The 22,436-nt window shown below is 34.6% G+C and overlaps 1 protein-coding gene and 1 long non-coding RNA gene across 9 annotated transcripts; one reads left to right on the top strand and one right to left on the bottom strand.

Annotated features, from left to right (window-relative positions):
- Positions 1 to 567: 567 nt before the first annotated feature.
- LOC112288665 (putative protein phosphatase 2C 28) lies at positions 568 to 5,120 on the bottom strand. 8 transcript variants are annotated; one of them, XM_024533119.3, is made up of 3 exons: positions 4,202 to 4,524; positions 2,857 to 2,961; positions 568 to 2,265 (listed from the first exon to the last, which is right to left on the bottom strand). In XM_024533119.3, the coding sequence occupies exon 3, from the start codon at positions 1,902 to 1,904 to the stop codon at positions 789 to 791; it is 1,116 nt and encodes a 371-aa protein (XP_024388887.1). In that variant the 5' UTR covers positions 1,905 to 2,265; positions 2,857 to 2,961; positions 4,202 to 4,524; the 3' UTR covers positions 568 to 788. The 8 variants fall into 8 exon arrangements, with proteins under 8 accessions (XP_024388887.1, XP_024388886.1, XP_024388894.1 ...); XM_024533118.3 differs by having other exon boundaries at positions 2,751 to 2,961; positions 4,202 to 4,371; XM_024533126.3 differs by lacking the exons at positions 2,857 to 2,961; positions 4,202 to 4,524 and adding an exon at positions 5,001 to 5,120.
- A 3,085-nt stretch (positions 5,121 to 8,205) lies between these two features.
- Positions 8,206 to 9,397, top strand: LOC112288667 (uncharacterized). The gene is made up of 2 exons (XR_016505569.1): positions 8,206 to 8,471; positions 8,989 to 9,397. It is a non-coding gene; the product is annotated as an uncharacterized LOC112288667 (long non-coding RNA).
- The last annotated feature ends 13,039 nt before the right edge of the window (positions 9,398 to 22,436 follow it).

Below are 22,436 nucleotides of genomic sequence, written 5' to 3'. Positions count from 1 at the left end.
AATGACACTCTGCACCTCACATACTTCACATCAATATACTGATCACATCCTAACCCGACACTGGTAGATGAAAAAGACATAGACGATAATAGTAAAACACTATTATTTCTGCATCGTTATACTCAGCCTTGCATTGCTAAGAATGAGTCAGACTTCGGTACCGGTCATGTTTTTTAAATCCGTCATGAGCTCCAGAAAGAACCCAACAAATAAATTGTAATGCAAGAACCATGCCAAACATACTCGTGAATAATAGGAAATAAGATCCATAACTGCCCTCAGTCTACGGTAAGAGTATATTCCACCGAACATAGAATCAGCCTTCCGTGAGTTGATTCAAGTCGACATACCTATAGGAACTCAGCAAGGCAACGACTATGTTAAAATCACAGGAATTTCTAGTCCCTAAATGAAGTTCTAGAAGTAAGTGTGCTGCCGGTAAGCATTGGACTCCTGCTGAAGTTCATAATGTACAAAGAAGACCAGCATAACACCTCAGGGAATCAATCAACAATTCAAGGTGAAGAGTCAAAGGAAACTAGGAGATAGTATGCACACACGGCAGACTTGGGTTGGTTGCTTACTAAAACATGCAACAACTCAAATGGATTGGTTTGAATGTAATAAAAACAAAACCTGTGGGTGTCTAGCTTCAGGTTCGACAGACGATTGGGTTGCAGGGAGGTGTAGCTTCAAAGGAGCAATCACTTCTACCCCATCGTGCGAAAGGGGGAAGTTTCATGTGACAAAACCTGCAAGATACCATGGAGAGTACCTACGACCCCTTTTCAAGAAGGTTTGTCAACTCCACCTTTCACAGAAATGTGATGCGAGATACCACTACCATTGCTAACCAAATTATGATCTAAGAAGACGACTACCACTGTGATGTCGTCATGAAAGTGTCTCCGGATACCACGCTCGATCTTCTTCAGATCCGAGTACCGCATCTCTCGCTTCTTGGCCGCTTCATGAAGAGCGTATCGAATGAGCTGCCTGGCGATGCCAGCGCGCGGGTATTTGTGAACAATATCCACAGCCTCTTGGTTGGACAAGTGCTCCCACAACCCATCTGATGCAAAAATCACAAACTCCACATCTGGGGTCAGATCGATTACTCGGATGTCCGGCTCGGCGCTCATGACGGGTCTCTGGAGCGGCTCTGGCAGGCGGAACCGGCCGATTAGAGGCTCACGGTTGAACTCAGCCTTCTTCAGATAAACGTCGCCAATGGATCGAGAGACTTGAATCAAACCCTTCACACGCCACACTCCGTGCCTCAGCACAACAATGCGCGGGTCATCAGGATGCGCAGCTTGCAGGTCCTGCCTAACAGCCTCAACACTGGCGTTATGCTCAGTGGATATCTCCGTCGCAATTACTGATTGCAAATTGCGAGAGAATCTACCGAGCACAGCCTTAGAATCACCCAGGCTGGCGATGTACAGCTTACACTCCCACACCACACCTACCAGGCAACAGGAACCAACGGCAGCAATCTGGGGCTTCGTGAGCCATGAATCCCTTACGATTTCCAAAAACCCCTCCTCGGTCTGCTTAAAGGCTTGCTGAAGAACCTCACTAGACATTCCCCCATGTTGGGTGGCAAATTTCTGTAAATGGCGGTACAAACTGTCATTGACGTAACGAGAAGCTTCCGGGCCACCATGGCCATCGTACACCCCAACAAAGGTACCAAACGGTCCAGTTTCCACTTGGACCATGTCCTCCAAGATAGCATTCGCCTGAACTGCGGCAATAGAAAACTGTCCTGCGGCATGATCACCCAAATCTTTGTGCCACAGCAGTGGGTCGTGGTTATCTCCATTCTCCTCCCCCAGGTGCGTGTATTTTTGCACCGGACGCCAACATGCCATCAACATCTTCATTACCCACTCTACCATCTCTCAGACGTCCTTCTTCAACCAGCTTCTTCATATTTCCACTCCATATCCTTTTCGCTTCTTCCTGTACATTCGACTGACAAATAATAACTCCACTCTTTCCTCCACATTCGCCTCTCCTTCCACGTAATCCCCTATAAGATCCCAGATACAAATGTACAAATGCCACCTGTTTCCTCGAAAGTTTATCTAAAGACTGCGAGCGAAGAATCACGCTGTGATGTACAAATAGGGAACCCGTCCTGCCTCACAACGTAGATTGTCCAGAGTATTCACCAAAAATAAGTAAATTCGTCCAAGGGCGATAAACGCCCTCTCCTGATCACAAATGAAGCTAACGCTTGTTACTTTCGTGTTGCACCTGGATCACCACAATCAAAGAGCATATTTAGAACCTCATTTCCCGATACACTGGTCTGTGTCGCAATCAAGTTGCGCTAAACATTCTGTGCACAGTCGTAGAAAACACTGCAACATACTCTAACCAAGAAGGAGGAAAGGCAGTGAAAAAGAGTCGCAATCCACCCCCACCACACACACACACACAAAAAAAAAAAAAAAAAAAAAAAAAAAAAAAAAAATCACGAGAGACGAAGTTGTGAGACGTAAGATCGTTAGAACTTCCAGAGTGAAGTCAAAGAAGCTTCTAACAAAATTCTAGTGCTACTGCTACCTAGTAACGATCCCAAAGTACGACTCAGACTGATTTCCAGCTCGTGAATGTTAGGAGCACTCAGCTACCTCTCTGATTGAACTGCGTTGGCAAGACACGCACAAAACTTATCGTTGCGCAGTGAGAGGACCTAAAGATTCCCAACAAAATCGGATTCTAAACCAAAAACTTACAGAGCAATTCTACAGGCGCACTTAAATTTCGCTACTTGTTTGGCCGGAATGTTGTCGCATAGGCACGTAATAGCGACAAGTCAGAGTTACAAGAGGGGTTGTATACCATCTTGGCCCATTTCCATTTCCCCTGCCTACAGAAGCCAAGTTTTCATACAACCATCCGCATAGGCATACTTTCGGTACCGTCATATGCCACTGCATGGTCAGCCTGTGAAAGACCAAGTGAGGAAAACGTGAGAAACAATTTGATGAAAACTCTGGATACCTTCTGTACCGTGCTCTTCCATTTCGCAAACACCGTGACACACTGTACACACTTTCCAATGCCCCCAAAAACGAGACCTCAATCTCCTTGTTCACTGAGCCGAAGTTTCGTGCGAAGCTCTAACGGTATACCGACCTAGCTATAGAGGAGGGTGTTCTCTAGCTACTACAAACTAGTTGTCTAAACCCGGGGGGAAAGAAGGCGAATCAGAGATTGATTTCGAGGAGGGTCCTACAGACTTGTAAGACCCAAAAGAACGACAAGGACATGAAAGACCTCTGCAAATAAAGATTTCACCAAGACGAAGTGATCGAAACGCAACCCTAGTTGTCATAACTTTTCCGAATATCCTTCAGATTTAGCAAACAGATCATCCCACCATGAAACTTCAGCTCTAAAGTCCTCAAAGATCGAATACAGTTGACCGGCATCACAAGCTAAATCCCTCTTCAGCAATTTTCTCCCAAAAAAAAATGAGCGTATTACTGCAACCCGTGCATAATTGTAGTATTTAAGGCTTCACATCTCTCAATACACGAACCATGACAATCCCGTATTACCACAGACACTACTGTACTTGTCAAAACAATCCTTCCACACACGAGGTACCAGCCACTAAAGCCACAATCCTCAACAAACCCTACTCAGACGCAGCAAGTACCAAAAACGAGGCCGAACAAAGGGAAAAGCAAGTTTAAGAAGGATCACAATCCAAAATCCAAAATCCAAATAAACGAAAAAAAAAAAAAACAAAACAAAACAAAACAAATCGACACATACCATAGACATAGAGTTCATCCTTCATCCGGTAATCCATCCGACAATTCAGACTCTCTCAAAAGTTCCCAGTGACCGATCCTTCAACGAGAAGCTAACAATTCCAAACTTCAATCTCGTAGATGTCTAAAGCTTTGTGAAGCCATTCCATCACACGACCCCGAAGACCTAAACCCAAAAGCAAGAGCGTGCTTCGAAACACCACGAAACCCGCACAAGCCAAACCCTGTAGGCCGACAGCACGTCGCAACACACCGACACACACCCCACTCAACCTCCCACAAACCCTACTTCTCCGCAGATGTGAGCTCACCACCACTACACCCCATCCTCCATTACACCGATGCGTGCGTCGCTGAAGTACCTGAAAGCCCTAGAATTTCAAAGATGATGGTGAAGTCCGCACCTTTCATCGCTCAATCGCACCAAGAACCATCGCAGCGAATCCTCACCGCACCATCCTCTCGCTCCGCCGCCACTTCTCACACATGAGCGTTAATCTCTATCACCCTACAAACCACTCTCACTGTCTCTCTGTCTCTCATGGGATGCGCCCGAGCTCGAGTCCAGGACTGAAACTAACCCACCGACTCCCAGGTGACGTGACGAACCCTAAAATACCCCCAAAAGCACGCACCAGCTCAGACCCAAACTCCTGGCAGGAAAAAAAACGATCCGCCCCTGCAGGGTGTGAAGATAAAAATAAAAATTAAATTAAATTAAAATCCAAGAGAATGTTAACGCTGCGGTAAAGCCTCCGCCACAAGGGGAGGAGGAAGGAAACCAACACGAGGCTCCTCAAGATCTAGGCTGGCGCTTCGGGTGGACAAGGTGGGTGATGACGAAGACGACGAACCAACTGGCCTCCCGTCCCTCGTTCTTAGTGCCAGTAACACGAATCACCAAGTCAGGGAATCGCCGATGCGTTGGGTCAAATGACTGGAGGCTGACTCTTGCTACTCTCACCCTGCAGCAGCAGCAGAAGCGGAGGGCGAGTAGCTGGAGTAACGCGAAGAGCGAGGAGGAGCTGCAGTTTGTTGCTATTGTTGATGTTGTAATTGTAGCCTGTACCTATTGTGGTAATGACTGACTGCTTGGTTGCTTGTGGGTAATGTTCCCAACACGCGAGCCATCCAGCCAGCAAGCAAGCGAGCAAGCGAGGTCCAAAAAGAGAGAAAGAGTGAGAGAGAGAGAGATCCCTCGACCTTCTCCCCCTCGAGGTATCATCGATGATAATCCTCCTCCGTCGGGTGCGGCAGCATCATCATCATCATCGAGCCATCCATGATCCGAGGTAGTGTGTGAGAGAGAGACACACACACATCTCCCCGCAGTAGTAGCAGCAGCAGCATTGAGTGGATGAGTTCCCCGTAGCAGTAACAAAATATAATCCCCTCCCCCCACTTCCTGTCTTTCTTCCCTCCTTCCTTCCTTTCTTTGCAATTCCTCCTCCTGTTTGCCCGTCTTCATGGGCCCCGCTCTCCCTTCATCCCTCCCTCACTTCATTCCCTTCACCGCCATAGTGCCTGTTTCTTCTTCTTCTTCTCCTTGTCTCGTGCTTGACGACCACACCCGCTTCGCCATGTATCCACCTCACTGGCTACGTGGACTTCCTGCTACTTTTCCACTTTCAACCCATTCCTTGGTTTTGTAGTTTTTTCTTTTATTTTATTATTGTTATTACTATTATTACTCTTTTTGGTTTGTGAATGAGTTGGTGAGTTTTCATTTACATGGGAATGCACGTGGTTGAAAATACATTAACACATGTAGAATTAGGATGCTTTGGAATCATACGTGGGTGTGTTGTGTGCTGTACTTGTTGGGATTGGGCATCTGTGTGTGCGGGTGTGTGGGTGTTTTTTTTAATTTTTTTAAATTTTTGGAGATTAAATGCTCACAATAATTGTATTTTTTTGAAAAAGATTTTTTTGGACTTTTAAATGTACAACAATATGAGCTATTTTTAGGATTCAATTGAGATACGTATTGCAGATCTTAAAGATATTTACTTTTTCTAAATAAGATCAAGTAGTGCATCATTTTTCTACCTTGTATTGAACTATCAATGTATTATGCAAATTATACAAATTCTTTAAGGGAGTCATTTTAGGTAGGCACCTCCCATTTTACAGTGTGGACACTCCTATGTCACACACCTTTACATACACACAATAAAACTCATATTCTCACTAAAAACTTTAAGGATAAATTTCCAATAAAAAGTTTGTGTGCACTGGTTTATGGCATTTTATGTAGAAACTCTTTAATTGTAAATTTATCATTAAGATTTACAAACATGAATTGGAACCTCCAAGCTCAAACTTGCTAATACACAGTCATATTGGGTGCAACTCTGCCATGATGTGGTGGTTTAAAATCATTTAACACCACAAGTACACAATTTTCATGTGCACAACATTCACAAAAGCAATGAAAAGAAAATAAAAGAATAGAAATGAAGAAAGAAAAAGAAACAATAATGCGACAATTGTTACCAATAAAATTCATGAACACATGAAGCTTTTAATTAACCTACAAACTCAACTAAAAGCAATGGAAGCCGCACCTTAACCTTTACTAAGTGAGTAAGTTCATCATCATTTTCGTCGTCGAAGTCATTGCTGCAAAAAATGATGCTACTTGCTCGCAATGCAATTCCTTTAAATCATTCGGATTCGGACAAGGTTGAGACGATTCCAAGGAAAATGCAGGTGTCGGAGAATGGAATGGGCGTATGGTCTTTACACGTCCAAGTCTTGTCACTCAAGTCACAGACTTGCAGCGTGTTGAATGCAGCAGGATCCACATCACCTAGAAATTTAGTTGCGAGATGGCTAGTAAATGAGATACTTCCATGGATCCTCCCTTTTTGTTGCTTCGGAGGATACTGAGTAGACGACTCGTATCGACAATTCTTCGCTAGCGTCGAAGACTTGGAACTCATTTCGTAGAATACACCCAGGCTGTGAGCTTCGGTGGAAGTGTGTTTGTTTGCCGTCCAGAGTGTTTCGTGATTCGTGGCTGCACTTTCTCAGACTGCTTCATGGTTCGAACCTGCCCCTCAGTGAAGCTTCATCATCTGTGTGAAAAATCCAAGACGTGGAAACGAGCTTCTCTCGTACTGGTCTCGGGGGTTGTGGACGTGAATCTTCCAGTACTGGACCTCGGAATCACCTTGACTGGAAGCCCGTTTCCGTTGTCGCAGAGGTCCGCACTTAGTGTGTGTTTTTTTGGTTTTCAAGACAAGAAGTGCATCACGAAGTGCTTGTTCGCGCCCTTTCCTTTTGAGCCAGCAAGGCGCGCCGGAAGATTCATCAAGCACCTTCGAGAGAGTCTCTTTGGTAGAATGTATAGTTTCAAATGCACGATTCTAGTACGAGCTCTGGAGCGGCGAGATTAGGAGAGAAGGGGACGGTTGCGCAAGCGCGGGGGCTCAGTGTTCCAGACGCCACCCAACCATGCGAATCTCCAACCGTGCCTCACATCCTCAGATCTAAATGTAGATGGAATGATGGGTTGCAGATGTGGAATGAGCACATGGATTGTTTGAGTGGCATGACATTTGCCGAAGGCGCTAACGCGGATGAGGTGGTCCTGCGACCACGCGAGACACCCGTCAGGCGCCCTGTTGTCTGGAAACATGCCGCACTGTTTTATCCTGTGTTTTCAATGAGTCGAAAGATGGTGAGAAACTTTCACGGTTTCGCCGTGGCGGCGGGTGCAGATCAGGTTAGGGTCTATTGGGGTTGAACCCTGGGCTGACGCGGCACAGGAAGCCTGAGCTCCTATTTTTCTCTTGTGAATGTCGCGACGTGCAAAAGGAGCCCATGAACAGTTACTCATCTCCGGATAACTAGTGTGCTTCAATCGATCTGCCGAAGATTTTAAAGCTGTGGCATTCATCTAGCCTGTTCCATGGGTGTCGGATGATCAAAATATCCAAACACCATCTTTGCCGATTCTTAAGTTACAATGGATTCCAAACTGATTTACATTGTTTAAAATAATCGCCGACGTGGGGCGACAGGTTGATCGACAAGTGTAACACATGGGGGAGATCCAACCTGGCGACCGATCAGGTGGTCAATAAGACACATCGGAGTAATCGGATTGGTTAGATCGATTGTTTTGATCATATCGACATCGATTGATCGGAGTCTGCTGGCCTGGACCTGTCTGATGGAACGACGACACCGGAAAATAAACTGGAGATTTGATTATAGAGGCCAGTGATTGACGTTGATGTAAATTTAGGGCTTGATCAGTTATCAGTTGGTGCAGGGGATGGGCAGACTGTTGCAGGCATCTCTCAGGAATCTCTGGAACTGGAATCTGGCAACACGGATTCCAGCTTATCAGTAGCATATTTCCCAAGAGACAAGTGAATGACTCGTTACCACCAACAATCATCGATCATCAATAGTGCGTAGGTCATCGGGCTGCGGTCTTGCTTGACCTACCCAAATGTGCAAATGAACAGCCCCTTGCTCAATTTATGCATGTTATAACGGTGATTTGTTGGTAGTGGTCGGCGTGGTAGCTGGGAATGTGACGCATCAAGGACGATGTGTTTTTTGGTCTCTCTGATCCTACAACAAGGCAACGTAACTGGGGACAAAGAACAGGGTTTCGCCATCCTCAGCCGGCAACGTCAAGAGGACTCGTGTTTGCTCGTGCGCTCTCTCTCTCTCTCTCTCTCTCTCTCTCTCTCTGCTTTTATTAGGCGCTTTAGAAACTCAAAAGCCTAGAAATCTTGCGCGAGCCAATTGAAACAGTTCAGAAAGCTGCTACGAGTCGCTACTTCGCTCTAAAGGATAGCTCTCAAACTGCACTAAAATAAGAGTCTAATTTACAAACCCTAATCCTCCACTATCGTCTTTTAATCTCCCACAAACCCCGAAGAATCATTGCTTGCACTTTTATTGCGGTCAATGTGACACTGCCGACATCTGTCGTTTACAATTGATGATGTTTGCTGTCACTTCAGTTTTATGATAGCACAGCATTTCAGAGCTTAGAATCTTATCTGCAAATCAACAAGTGAGACTTGTTCGGGACATGGAGGGGTAGGACTCTTGTTCAGTGAGCTTCAAATTCGTAGCTTTTCTCGAGTCCTTCCAGCTTGTTTGTGATTGAAAGTGTTGTGAGAAAAAGATCTTTGCAGTGACTTTGCAACTTTTATTTGTTCAGATGTTCTGTGCCTGGCAGGGCAGGGTAAAATATTCGGAGGAAGGGTTTTGATGGCAGAGCTAGATTTTTGCGAGGCAATTCAGCCAAATTATATTGGCGTTCTGAGTATGCTTCGTCAGAGAGGAAACGTGGACGGTTATTTCGATTCTTTTCATGAAATGAATCTGGTCAACATGAGAGCTGCTTCTGTCAGTTCCACATGAGTTCAATTTTCTATGAATTCATGAGTGTTACCTTTGTAGACCAAATAATACTCTATTTCTCTAAGGGAAGAAGAACCGTAGCGCTCTCCACGTGCCTTGCTTTTCAACATAAGGATGCAGACCATTTGCATGAGTCGAACTTAGATGCTAAGTGCAAAAATGTCTTGGCCAAGTTTCCAATAAAAACTCCCCCCCACAAAACTAAACAGTTTGCAAAAGATATTGTAGATGGAGTTACATTTGAAACTATCACTAATCAAGTCCCTCGACTTTCAAAAAAGGATAGGAATTGCTCATTATTTTATGCTAAATTTGTTATGATTACATTTGAACGATTAACATCTCATTTTTTGCAGTATCAGCTATTCAAAATCCACATATTGGAGCATTCACATGAATGCAATGAAGTTTCATTCATATTCCTGAACTTGTAGCAAGTTATACTTGGGATGATTTTCAAACAATAATATGTTAATTTGTGGACGAACGATCACCAGTGACGGTTAGTGATTGGAAAAGAAGTACAAGACATCGCAGGTTTCAAAGCAGATTGTTTGGTGATCTGCTATTGTGAAAAGCAAAAGTTGCCAGACAGTCTACTCCTTCCATATGCACACGTGAACTTCTACAACATGAAGCAACAATCCCAAAATGGTCGGCAAGATCAATATGTATGTCATGAAAAATGAACGCTGCAGAATATAAACTGAGCATCTTTCAGAGCTTTGAAAACAGCGATGAGAGAAGATCATAGAATTATGTTTCAATTATCACAACTCTGCAATAATGCAATTTCGTCGCATGGGAAGGTAAGTGGCCGATGCATGAGTAATGACTTTAATCCCGAAGTTGCAAAATTCTTGTACATGGGCTGCTTGATGAGTTGCATTAAGCATTGGATGGCTGAGTTGTAGGAGTAACTCAACAGTGGGAAGTTCATTAAACTGTAGCGGTTGTAGAGTTGGATTCCGATGGGAATTCGAGCAGAGATTCTGATAGGATTGGACCCAGTTGAGGCCTGAGCGAGCAATAGCGCCGAAAGCGATTGGGACCGGCTGGGGTTATCCAATCACGAATTTCGAAAAGATAATGGATGAGTCTTTTAAACATCTTCGACGTGGACTACAAACGCCATGTTCTGCACTCATCTAGCTGTTAATATTTCGATCACATTCCCGTACCAGATTATCAAATAGTTTGCAACAGTCCCTGTCAAAGCAAGCTTGTTTTTGTTTCAAGCTTGGAGGGATCTTGAGATATACATCAACCTAGGGCTCTTTCTGCAACATCGTTTCAGTCGTTCAACTTCGATTCTTCGTCCTCGAGTGCTCACAAAACCCTGCAAAAAATTCAGAAGGGGTTCATGAGAACTGTGACAGGCCGCTCTTCATCTCGGAGCCTCGCCAGATTCGGTGCACTTGCAGACTATACTTCAGTCGATTCCGCAGCCGCATCCCTTGGGCACATGCTGAAGAAACAAAAACAAACTCTATTCAAAGCCCCTCCGAAGGCGAGTTTTCTGGCAACGCACTCCAGAGTCGCTTCCCGAGCTGCGACAGTTTGGAGACAGACCTCATAACATGCATATAGGCATTGGGAAATGCGCTAGACGGCGTGCTTCTCATACCGGCCAGCAGCAGTCAATGATGCGGCCTCGGCAAATTGTAACAGTTGCTGGCGGTTTTAACGAAACGTGCCTCGAAAGTGCCTTTCTCAACACCGTTGGTGTACAGGCTCTTGATTCTCTTCCCCTTTAGACCTCTTCCGGTTCGTGCACTTGCAGTCTTTTCCATGTTCACAATCATACAAAACCGAAACTGACAGTGCTATTATCGATAAGCATGCACTTAAACCAGGGTACTAAAACCCCCAACTGAAGTACCCATGTCAGCCACAAGCGCACACACACACTCACACACTCACACATATTATAAGTTATTCTCTTTAATTAAACTTGATACTTAGATGTGGGTGCTAGAGTATCCTTTCTGGCAGTAAGAGTACATCTTAAAGTGTATGAGTTCATTATCTGCTGAGACTGCTGTGACTTATTTGCAGTGCCATCTCGGCAAGATCTCAGCTGAAAGACGCCATCGCAGCACAGTGGATTCATGGATTGGTGCACAAAAATGTTAGATTCGTAAGCTCTCCTTTAGTTCTAATAAGAGTAGGTGGCGTACCATGCAGTTATGGAAATGCATAGATTGAATTTCGGTTACTATTTGGTTTCTGATCTGCAAGTTTTACTTCATTGTGGGTTATCACAATCTCATACCTAACATGATAACCTTGAAGGTTTTTAAAGCTTGGTAACATAGTTTTGGTTAATGTACTGGTGATGGTGATGCAAACTTGATAATTTGTTACGAAATAGTATTGTTGAGCAACCACACTATGTTTCATATTGGTGTACTTAAAATATATTTGATACAATGCTAGCTGGATATAAGTTAAAGCATACCGGATTCGGAATGGTGGGAGTATCAAAATATGCAAGGACGAACTTATTAAATCTTATTCTCTTATTATTATTATTATTATTATTGTTGTTGTTGTGGGTCCACAATGATGGACTGTCAAGATGATAGGATTCAGAACCTCAATATAGGGATTTATTAACAAGGGTTGTCATGTAGAGGACAACCATGTTTTTAGGACCAGCATCCAGTGTTCATAATGGAGTTAATTGCCTAGAATAATAGTGGAGCTTGAGATAAGCGGTTATCCAAAGATTTGTTCATTACTTATTTAATATCAGTTTTGTAGAATCATCCACAAACTTAATCATATAGATACATATTGTTTTAACAAATATTTTTATGGATTAAAATCCATTTTTCTATATGTGTTTTTAGGTTTTATAAACTTGTATTAGTTAGAGATTCCAGAGTAAGTGAAAAGTAAAGATAATTGATATATAATAGATGTTCAGATTAAAATTTTGCATCAAAAAAGTATAATATTTTTTTATAATATATTTATTTAAAAACATATATGAGTTGAAGCGAAAATCATTTAATTATTAATATTCAGTAACCAAAAAATATCAGTAACTAAATGACTTTTGATAAAATTTAATTGAAGATGTAAATATAAGATATAATTTTTAGTGTTTATAAATAAGGATACTCTAACTAATACAATGATACTTAATTATACCAAAATATGTTTGTGATAATTTTTTATTATTAAAGCCATATAGTATGATTTTATATAAAAATTAAAAAATACAATATATACTTGTATACATAAATATAACTATTCAATGTTAATATTTGTTGTAATAATATATTATAACAATTTAATCCTTCTTCTTACATCTATATATATATATATATATATATATATATAAATAAGAAAAAATCATAATAATTAAATATCCAAGTTTATAATTTATTTTTTAACATACTTTTAAATCCTTCAGTAACTTATTTTAGCTTTTCAAAAGTCATTAAAATTTTCTGGTTATGTTATCAAATATGTTTTTAAAAATATTGTATTGATTTTCATCTGATTCTTCTTAAGATTGTTTTTTATTTTCAATAAATATCTTTTCTTAGTTGATTTTTTTATACACTCTAATATTTTATGTTTGTCATCTCATCAACTACAAATTTGTTGCCTAATTTCTTTTGTTGTTTAATTTAAATAAAAATATTAGAGATAAGACCTTTTGAATGAATTTTTATTTTTTATTTTTATTTTAAGTATTACTTTTATTTTTTATTTTCTAAAATTAGTCAAATTAATATCCATAATAATAAAAAAATTAAAGTCATTTTAAATTATGTATATCTATTTTTTCCTCCAAATAATTAGAAATTTGCAAATATATGTTCCAATTTAGTATTTCCATATAATTGGATTTTACTAACAGAACTAATAAAACAAGATAAGTTAAAAATGTTTTTCAATCTATATCCTAGTGGGCATTTATGCTAGTACATGTGTTCTTTAGGAATATGATATTGGTTTAGACAGTAATATTTTAATGATTATGATTTTAAAATTATATATCTAAATTATTAATAAAACTTTATTTCTAATTTGAATGTTTAAAAAATCTAATGTAATCAATTAAATTTATTTTTACTTAACTTTTGTATTTACTAACAACTATTAATGAAATCAAAGACAAGTCTATAAAATAATATAAAAGAACAATGGATACAAAATAGGGGAATCATGTCTACAACTTAAATATTGTAGATGGTTAAAATAAGATCAACTTATAAAAGAGAAAATAGAAGTGTTATGTAATGTAAGTTAATACAGCACAATTATTATTATTATTATTATTTAGTATGTTTAATGTATGTGCAAAATATTTCAAAACTCAATTATTCTATAATTCAATCATAATCTTTTAAGCCCTCAAATTTTATATAAAACAAAAATCAATAATAAATCTTTTGATGAAATGAAAAAAAATCACTGTTTTGTTCAGAATTTTATTTTTATTCAATCTGCTTCTCTTCTAATTTTTAATTTTTTTTTCGGTTTGGATTATATTTTGAAAATTAAATAATTATTAAATATTAATTTGTTATGTGTTAAAAAGTTATAAACTTGATATACTTAGAAGTCTTATTTTAACATTTATGATTTTTTTGAAAAATATTTGTATGCAAAATTTTTAAAAATTATATTTATTTAGGAAATTATAAATAATCCAAATATAAATAATAAGAATAGTAAAAATAAATAATAGATTGATCTCATATTTTTGTTATTCTTGTAAATACAAATCCTATAGTCTATTAAATACTAATCTAGATTATTGACTATGAAACTTATGAAATATTGTGCCTAATGACAATAAGATATAAATCAATTACCTATTAAATTATTGCCAAGATCCCTTGATTACTTAGCTTAACAATGGATTTGATACATTCACATTTGCATATATATATATATATATATATATTGATGATTAATTAAATATACCATAGAAAATTCAAATAGATATGATTAGAATTAAATTTAAAAGATATACTTGTTTTAAAATATTGTACATTTTAAAATATAAAGATAACATAGGTATATAAAGTAGTATTTTTATTAGGAAAAGACTACGTGGATACATCTATGTAGACCATGTGGACACCTCCTATGCCATACACCTTTGCATATATATATATATATATATATATTTTGACATAATTACTTTTATATTTCAAATAATTAATTATAACCATTTGGAAATTTAAGAATAAAATATTAATTAGTAGGAAATTAAATATGATCTAATAAAAATATTAAATTTATATTTATTTAAAAGAAGATTTGATGCTTTGTATTAAAATAACAATATATATATATATATATATATATATTTTTCTATATTCCTATATAGATATTGAAATAAATTAATAAATTTCCATGCAGTGATAGATATAAGGACAATATCATGAATAATGTTTTAAAAAAATATTTAGACCATCAGTTTTGTTATTTCTTTTTAAAAAATTATATAATTTATTGCAACGTATACAAGAGTCTTAGTTTAATTAGAGAAAGAATCATGGTAGCAACAATTGCTCTCACGTCATAAGACACACTCGCCCGGCTCACAAGCATCCGACTCAAACTAATAAATCATCTCTGTTGCATGATTTGCACCCAAATCTCATGTTTGCATCGCGAATATGACCACGGATACATCGATCTAACAACTCACTGCCTTTGTTGTTGCTCATCAGTGTCGTGTGGGTCATTGTGCACTACATCGGGCATGGATGTCGGTAGGATCAGTACCAGCGATAATTTCTAGGATTGACTGTCGGTCACTCGGTGCTCTATAGAATTCGCACAACATGAGCGTTTCTGGACAAATAAGTTCTAGTGCTTGTCCGTATGGTGGTACCGCAGTCATTGAAGTGGGAAAACGGTGGCGAGATAGCACAAGATCTTTTCGTCTTCTGTGCTTATTCTTAGATAGAATATGAGTTAGACTTGAAGAATGTGTAGATTTCTTAATGAACAGTGCCGGTCGATCAGACCTAGACGAAGTTATCATGCGGTGAATCAACAAATGTAAACAACTTCAGGCTTATGCGAATTGTATGCGAACATTCGGCGTGCAATTGTTGATGGATTGGTACCTCTTGTTGGTGTTAGGTATGTAATTAATGTGAACGTACACCTGCTTCATGGATTGAGACTTCAGTAGAATGTTTGTCACAATTGTTGTTGAATTGTTGCATGGGATTAGATTATAGTTGCGCTAGAACTCAAGTGTTTTGATAAATGGTTGAATGATACAACAGCCCGGATTGCTAAGGGTGGCTCTGGAGTTTTTGGCATATTGGGTGCTTGTTGGGTCAATTACTATTAGAAGTGTTTTCATTTGTGGGCATAAGGTAAAGCATCCTTAGATAGAAATAATTTTGGTTATATAAGTCTCTTTGTTTTATTGGTGGTTAAATGTAAAGTTAGGACAAGATCAAAACTTGTCTTGATATGTGGCTCTAATTGTACGTATTGATAATTTTCTAAGTAGAATGGCGTTTTTATTATTATTGTTTTTCAGGCAGGTTTCATTCTTTACCACATTTTATAGTGCTATTGTGTCCTTAACCTTTTATTATTCTAAGATTTTTTTAATCCACCATTTAGAATTATCTAATGCATTAAACTATATTGTATATATTGTAAAAAGTTGTAAAGAAATTTTAAAAGAGAAATAAAAGTTTATCTTTGGCTTTTGGTACATTTAAGCATCTTCCAAAGTCATAATAAATTATTAAAAAAATATCAAAAAAAATAATTAGTGATTAAAGCTGATCAAAAAATTGTGTTAATAACAAAATTAAATATTATTATTTCTTTTCCTTTTTCTTTTTCTTCTTTTCGTTAGATAAATAAAACCTAAATGAACATGGAAATAAAAAAAATAAATAAAACATTGATAATAAGAATACCTTGTATAAGATATAGATTAAGTTAAGAAAACATAATGTGCCAAAAAAATTACAAAGCACTTAAACATAACTTCTTTTTAAGTATTGTTACAAAGAAAGGCCGTGCTTAATTAAAAATGTTAAGTTGTATTTGGTTTTTTTTCCTATATTCGAGCATTTTTATATAAGAATTAGCTACAATGTTTTTTTAAAAAAATTAATTAAAATCTTGATGTAAACTAATGCATATTTTTTTGTAAAATAAATTTACCAAAATTTATCAAAACTCCTGATTTCTAATATTAATTCAAGAATTTATAATTGCTATCTATAAGACAACAAGAATATATATTTATCCAAAAAACTAAAAATAGAATCTAATAAAAAAATTAAATAGATTGAAAGAATTGTATGCTTAAATATATTATTGCATTAAAGCATTTTTTAAAAGCAGCTACAATTTAATGTAAAAATTTAAGTATAAAATACTATATGTATATATATATATATATATATATATATATGCATAGAATATATCTGGTGGATTGTTTCTACAAACCTTACAAACACACACACAAATATATATATATATATATATATATATATACATGCACATAAGTAAATCATATTTATGATTATAATTATTTAATAGTAATAGTTGTACATTTATGTTCTATGTATTAAGATAAAATAATAATGTATGATTTATTTACATTACTTAATATTTTTAATGTTATTTATAACAATTTTTTTGAATTAAAATATCATTTATTTTATTTTATTTTATTTTTATAAAATATTTTAAGACATTAGTTTATATATTTTATTTTTACTGAGTTTAAAAGAATTAAAAAATCATAGATTATTTTCTAAAATTCTAGTTTATATACATGAATTAAATTTAATTATCTATTGATTATAATCAAGCTAATTTATGGGTCATTTTCATCATTTGATTTTATTAAATACTTACAATATATTTTGTTTTTAATACTTCTTTATTCCTCAACAAATAATTATAGTAAGTACCACATAGACCATATAAGTCCATTGCATCCTTGCAAAATTACTACCCTTCTAAATTTTTTATTTAATCTTTTGTTATATTTAATATGGAAATACTAATTAAAAAAATTACATAAATCATAAATCTCTTCAATTCTAATAGTATTAATATAATATCATTTATAAATAAATCTCTTATTTTATCTATTCACCCATTAAAAATTATCAAATCTGTAAGATCAATGCAATTACATGGAACTCTAGTAGCTTTTAATGATGCTTCAATCTCTCTTAATTTAGTATAAAAAAAATTCTCTTTAAAAGATCAAGCTTAGATTAGAATCCATAATTTAGCATTATTCCTTAGATTTTTTATTTTTTTTATTTTAACAATATAGTATGAGAGTATTTATAGTATAATTCTATAATCAATTTTATTCTTATCTTTTCATACATATATTATGGTTTCAACTTCAACTTTATGTAATTTGTACATTAATTGTTTAAATAAAAAAAATTATACTATATAGAATTTTATAATATAATATTTTTTGAATTCTTTCCAATTATAGAAGTATATCAATAGATCATTGTTATGTCCTAATGCTAGTAAATTTAGTAGCAAGAGAAAAAAATTAAATATAAAATTGTCAAAAATATAAATACAAAATAATTCTTAATATCAAATCTTTCTAACATATCTACATATACAAATGTGATACCATGCAAAGAATGTAGAACAAACTAACGAATGTTTATAATATTTTTGGAAATCATGACTAAAATTTTCTTACAAAAGAAGTTCTATAATGATTATTATATTGATGGCAAGTGTATTGAAGGCTTTCTTTGATAACTTTTTGATTTCACTAATTAATACATCAAGACACAAGGAGAAATTAGAAAACAAAGTATGGTTCTTTTAAGATTCAATGAATTGCTAAATTTGTGGGATTCTTTAATGCAATCATTAGGATTTAGAAAATAGAATAAAGTTACAAAAATATACAATATAATCTATATTTCTTGAAAAAAAAAATTCAAATAATAGAGAGAAACAACTCTCTAGTTTTTGATTTAGCTGTGAATAAGATTAAAAAACAAGCTAAGAAGAAATTATATCTTCAGCATGTAAAAGAAAAATCAAAGATTGATAGGTCTAAAAGCATTTTTAGAGCTTGTAGAAAAAAATGACATTAGAAGGACAATTCAAAATATTCCATGCCAAACATTCAACATATAGTGATGTTGTATTATTGGCCAAAGAAGCTATAAGTGAATCACAAGCAATTATTGTATCATTGTCTCAAACATTAGAATATGTTTTTATTCATTATACTACCAATCTATATATTTTAAGAGACAAAAATAAGATTCTCAATTATGATGAAAATATGTCTATCTAGCTCTAAAGCTATAATAGAAGCATAAGCTAATCATAAGATTCAAATAAAATGTATCTTAAGGTTTTGAATCTTAAAAGAGAATGTATTCTTATAGTTATGAAGAACAAATATTGAATCTTTGGAGCATGTGACTTGTTTTTATTTATAATAATCTTGTACAAAAATGGTTGCAAGTTCAATTTGGATAAAAATTGCCTTTATTAGATTCTTCCATCATTGCATATACTCATATACAATAGATTCAATGGTAAAATTTATTTATATCTTTTGAGATAAAAAAATTACATCTATAGCAAATATAAGTGTTTTATTGTACATTTGTTGAATGGCATTATGTATCAAAATATACATTGATAGATATAATTTTTAGGAAAAAATATTTAAATATTATAAATGAATAAAACATAAATAAAGATAAAAAGAAGATTAATATGTTTCTAATTTATTATGAATAAGTTATGAAGATTTAAAATTATCAAGTAAATAATTAAAAAAATTAAGTAAAAATATTTTACCTTAAGATTAACTTGCTTATAGATCAATGATTTGAGCCTCACCATGCCTCACATATTGTATACAAAGGTTTCTAAAGAGGCCTTAAGGCCTTAGTCTTATCTTCTCATCTACAACCAAGATGCTAAAACCTATGTGGAACTTTTGCACTTTCCTTCAAATAAAGATTAGACTAGCTACTAGTCCTTCTACTTTCTATTAGTAGAATTCATATTTTTAAAATTTTGACTTCATCATGGTGTTTAAAAATATCCAATAGCCCAAAAACCTTACATGGACTTCAAATCTTATTGTATTTCTTTATAATTGCTCCCAAGGTGATAAAACTTAATTTTACCAAAATCTTAAATTATTCTCTAAAAATTCCTAAAAAACTTTCAAAAAAATATAAATACATTCTAAAAATCTTATAATATTTTTAAAATACTATTATACGTTTAAAGCTATATTTTCCTACCTTTTTAATTTTTTATAGTAATAGAATCAATTTAAATCCACTAAAAATCCTATTTTTTATATAATTCATTAAAAAGACACAAAGTTCTATTACATACTTCTTTTAACTACCTAAGTATTCATTGACATGATTTTTATAAATAATACATATATAGATATCTAATATTTAAATTGATCTCAATAAATAATCATTAATACTTAACAATAAGTAAAAATATTAAATCAACTAATATAATTATCTTCAAAATTTAATAAGACTCTATTTTTATAAAAAAAATTAATAAGACTTTTATAACTTATAAATACTTTTAAATTCTAATAAATACTTAAATATTCAAAAAAAAACTATCTAATTTCAAAAGATATATAATTAAATGATTTAGAACCATGTTTTTAATCAATCTACTAATTAAGATCCATTGGTGGAACTCTCACATATACGCAATCATTTTTGGAAAAACATAAGAATGCAAATAATATTCAAGATGTTTTGGTGTTGGATCTTTGGTACTCTAGTACAACTAGGTTTCGTGACACAAAATAGTTGGTTGTATAGATTAATAAAAACTTTAGTTGTACTAGCCTAGCTTTTTTGCAAATTGATAATCAATTCTAGATTATGTATATAATTTTTTTCTTAAAAAAGATACAAAGAAAAAATATAATTAAATTAAAAAAATCTTTATAAATAAAGTTTTAAACTACAAGTTTGATGCATATTTTAAGACTAAAGACATTTGGCACAAGGTGACTTTGATTTATATGCATGAAATTATTAGAATGGCAAAACATACAACGCATATAATCTTTAAAGGAGATTTCATATTCTTAAATAATACTCAATTAGATTGCTAATTTTAAGCTTTTGTAGCCAAGTTTATAATGTGGACTCACAATCAATTATAACTTATAAGAGTAAATGACATAACACCATATCAAGCATTCTTTGGTGAAAAACCCTCACTCTCTTATACTTATTGTTTTTGATGTCTTGCTTGGTATCATATATCAATTAAATAGCATTAAAAGCTTACATACAATTTATAAAAATAAATATTTTTTGGATATTCAAAAGTTACAAAGAAATATGAAATATTTGAATTAAGGACCAAGAAGGTCATTTTTAACAAAGATGTGTTCTTTTTTGATGATGGTTTACATTGAATATTTGTTAGATCTTCATCAAGTGATAGAAAAATGAATATTGGATCCAATCATGTTGTAAGATTTTAATTATAGTACTTATTATTAAAAATTTAATTATAAGATTTAAAATTAAAAGTCTATGTAAGGTTGAAGCAAGAAAAATTTAATACAGATTCAAGTATAAATATAAGAAATATAGAAGGATATGAAAAAGATATCCAAAAAATATAACTAGAAGATTATTTTGAACATTTGCCAAACATAAAAATTAGAAGAAGATACATAAAGTTATGGAATTTGTATCAAAAGGAAAATAATAAAATAGAAGAAAGTATGTATATTCAAAGAAGAATCAGAATGGCTATTGTTAAAGACTATAACACATAAGACTCTTGAAACTAGACTAAAAAGTAATAAACGAATTGACAAGAGTGAGGAAGGCCTCACTCTTGCCTCTATATATGCTACTTAATTAAGAAATACATGGCGACATGCTATAGGATGTCTAATACATGTCCAACTTGTAAGAGACATGTCTAATTTGCAAGGCAAGTTTCCTAAGTGTGTACCATATATCCAACTTATACTACAAGTGGTCAACATATTGACACGTGGCCTCTTTGTTGGTCAAGTTTTCAACCTACCAATCACCTATAGACATGTAGAAAAGTAAAGTAGCATCTATGAAGCTTTTTATGAGATATTATCATATTTATTTACTTTGACTTACTTTTAACTATTCTTATTATCTAAATAATTATCAAGTTAAATATGTATGTTTGTGATATTATCCCCCTTTCTAGGAACAAGTTCCATGAGTAGTGGTAATTACATGTTAATAAAGTCTAAGATGTATCAAATTGTATTTACCACATATTCTCATCTTTATTTCCATTGAAGGTAGTTGATAGGTCCCTTCAACCATTGATAATGTTCTATTATGGGATAAGAAGATCACCATAATATTTGATCATTATTAATGCCTTCATAACTTCCTTCAAATAAAACATTAGTAATACCATGAAGAATGGTTCCTACTTCCAAAAGTATCACTAAACAACAAGAGTCCCTTCTAAGGTTGTGGTACCAAATGTGTTGTATCTCGCCATTTATTCAAGAAAGAACATGTTGTCTTTAAGGGTCTTCATCTCGATTTTATCATCCTGAAGGTTATGATAGTTGCAATGTCTCACCTGGTAGCTCATCAAATGATAGCTCTTAAATTGAATCTATTGGTTGTTGGTTCTCCATTTCTTAAGTACTAAAAAATCTAAAAAAAATAAATAATACAAGATAGAATAAAATCTCCATTGGCCTTGCTTTGCTTTACAGCAAAGAATTTCTTGACTCTTCATCTTGGTTTTGATAGATGTCATTGATGAAAAGCTTTAACTTTGGTTGATGCATTTATTAGATTTCTGGATGGCTCCTATATACGTTCATTAATATCATATCTACGCCAATATACTAGATATTCTATCCTATTTTGGCATTGCCTTGAATCTAAGACTTCTTCGACATTAAATTCTTTATTATTGTCTACTTCTATAGGAACTGGTAGCATTTGTCTCCTTCCTTGTATATCCATTGTCTTATATGGCTCAAATAAAGACACATGGAACACAAGATGGATTTTCATAGACTCAAATAGGTGTAATTGATAAGCAACTAGATTGATTTGTTCACAAATGAAAAATGATCCAAGCCTACAATAATCCAGCTTATCACAAAGACGAATAGTTTTAATATTATGACAAAGTAATCATATCTTATTCCCCACATGAAATTGAGGTTATTCATTGCGATAGACATCT

Source organism: Physcomitrium patens, chromosome 11 (genome assembly GCF_059467195.1).
Source record: "Physcomitrium patens ecotype Gransden chromosome 11, ASM5946719v1, whole genome shotgun sequence".
NCBI lineage: Eukaryota > Viridiplantae > Streptophyta > Bryopsida > Funariales > Funariaceae > Physcomitrium > Physcomitrium patens.
The sequence above is the reverse complement of the archived record's forward strand: the minus strand, read 5'-3'. Positions and strand labels throughout refer to the sequence as shown.

Coding starts and splice junctions, on each gene's coding strand:
- LOC112288665 (XM_024533126.3), bottom strand. CDS start 1,904: ATGGTAGAGTGGGTAATGAAGATGTTGATGGCATGTTGGCGTCCGGTG.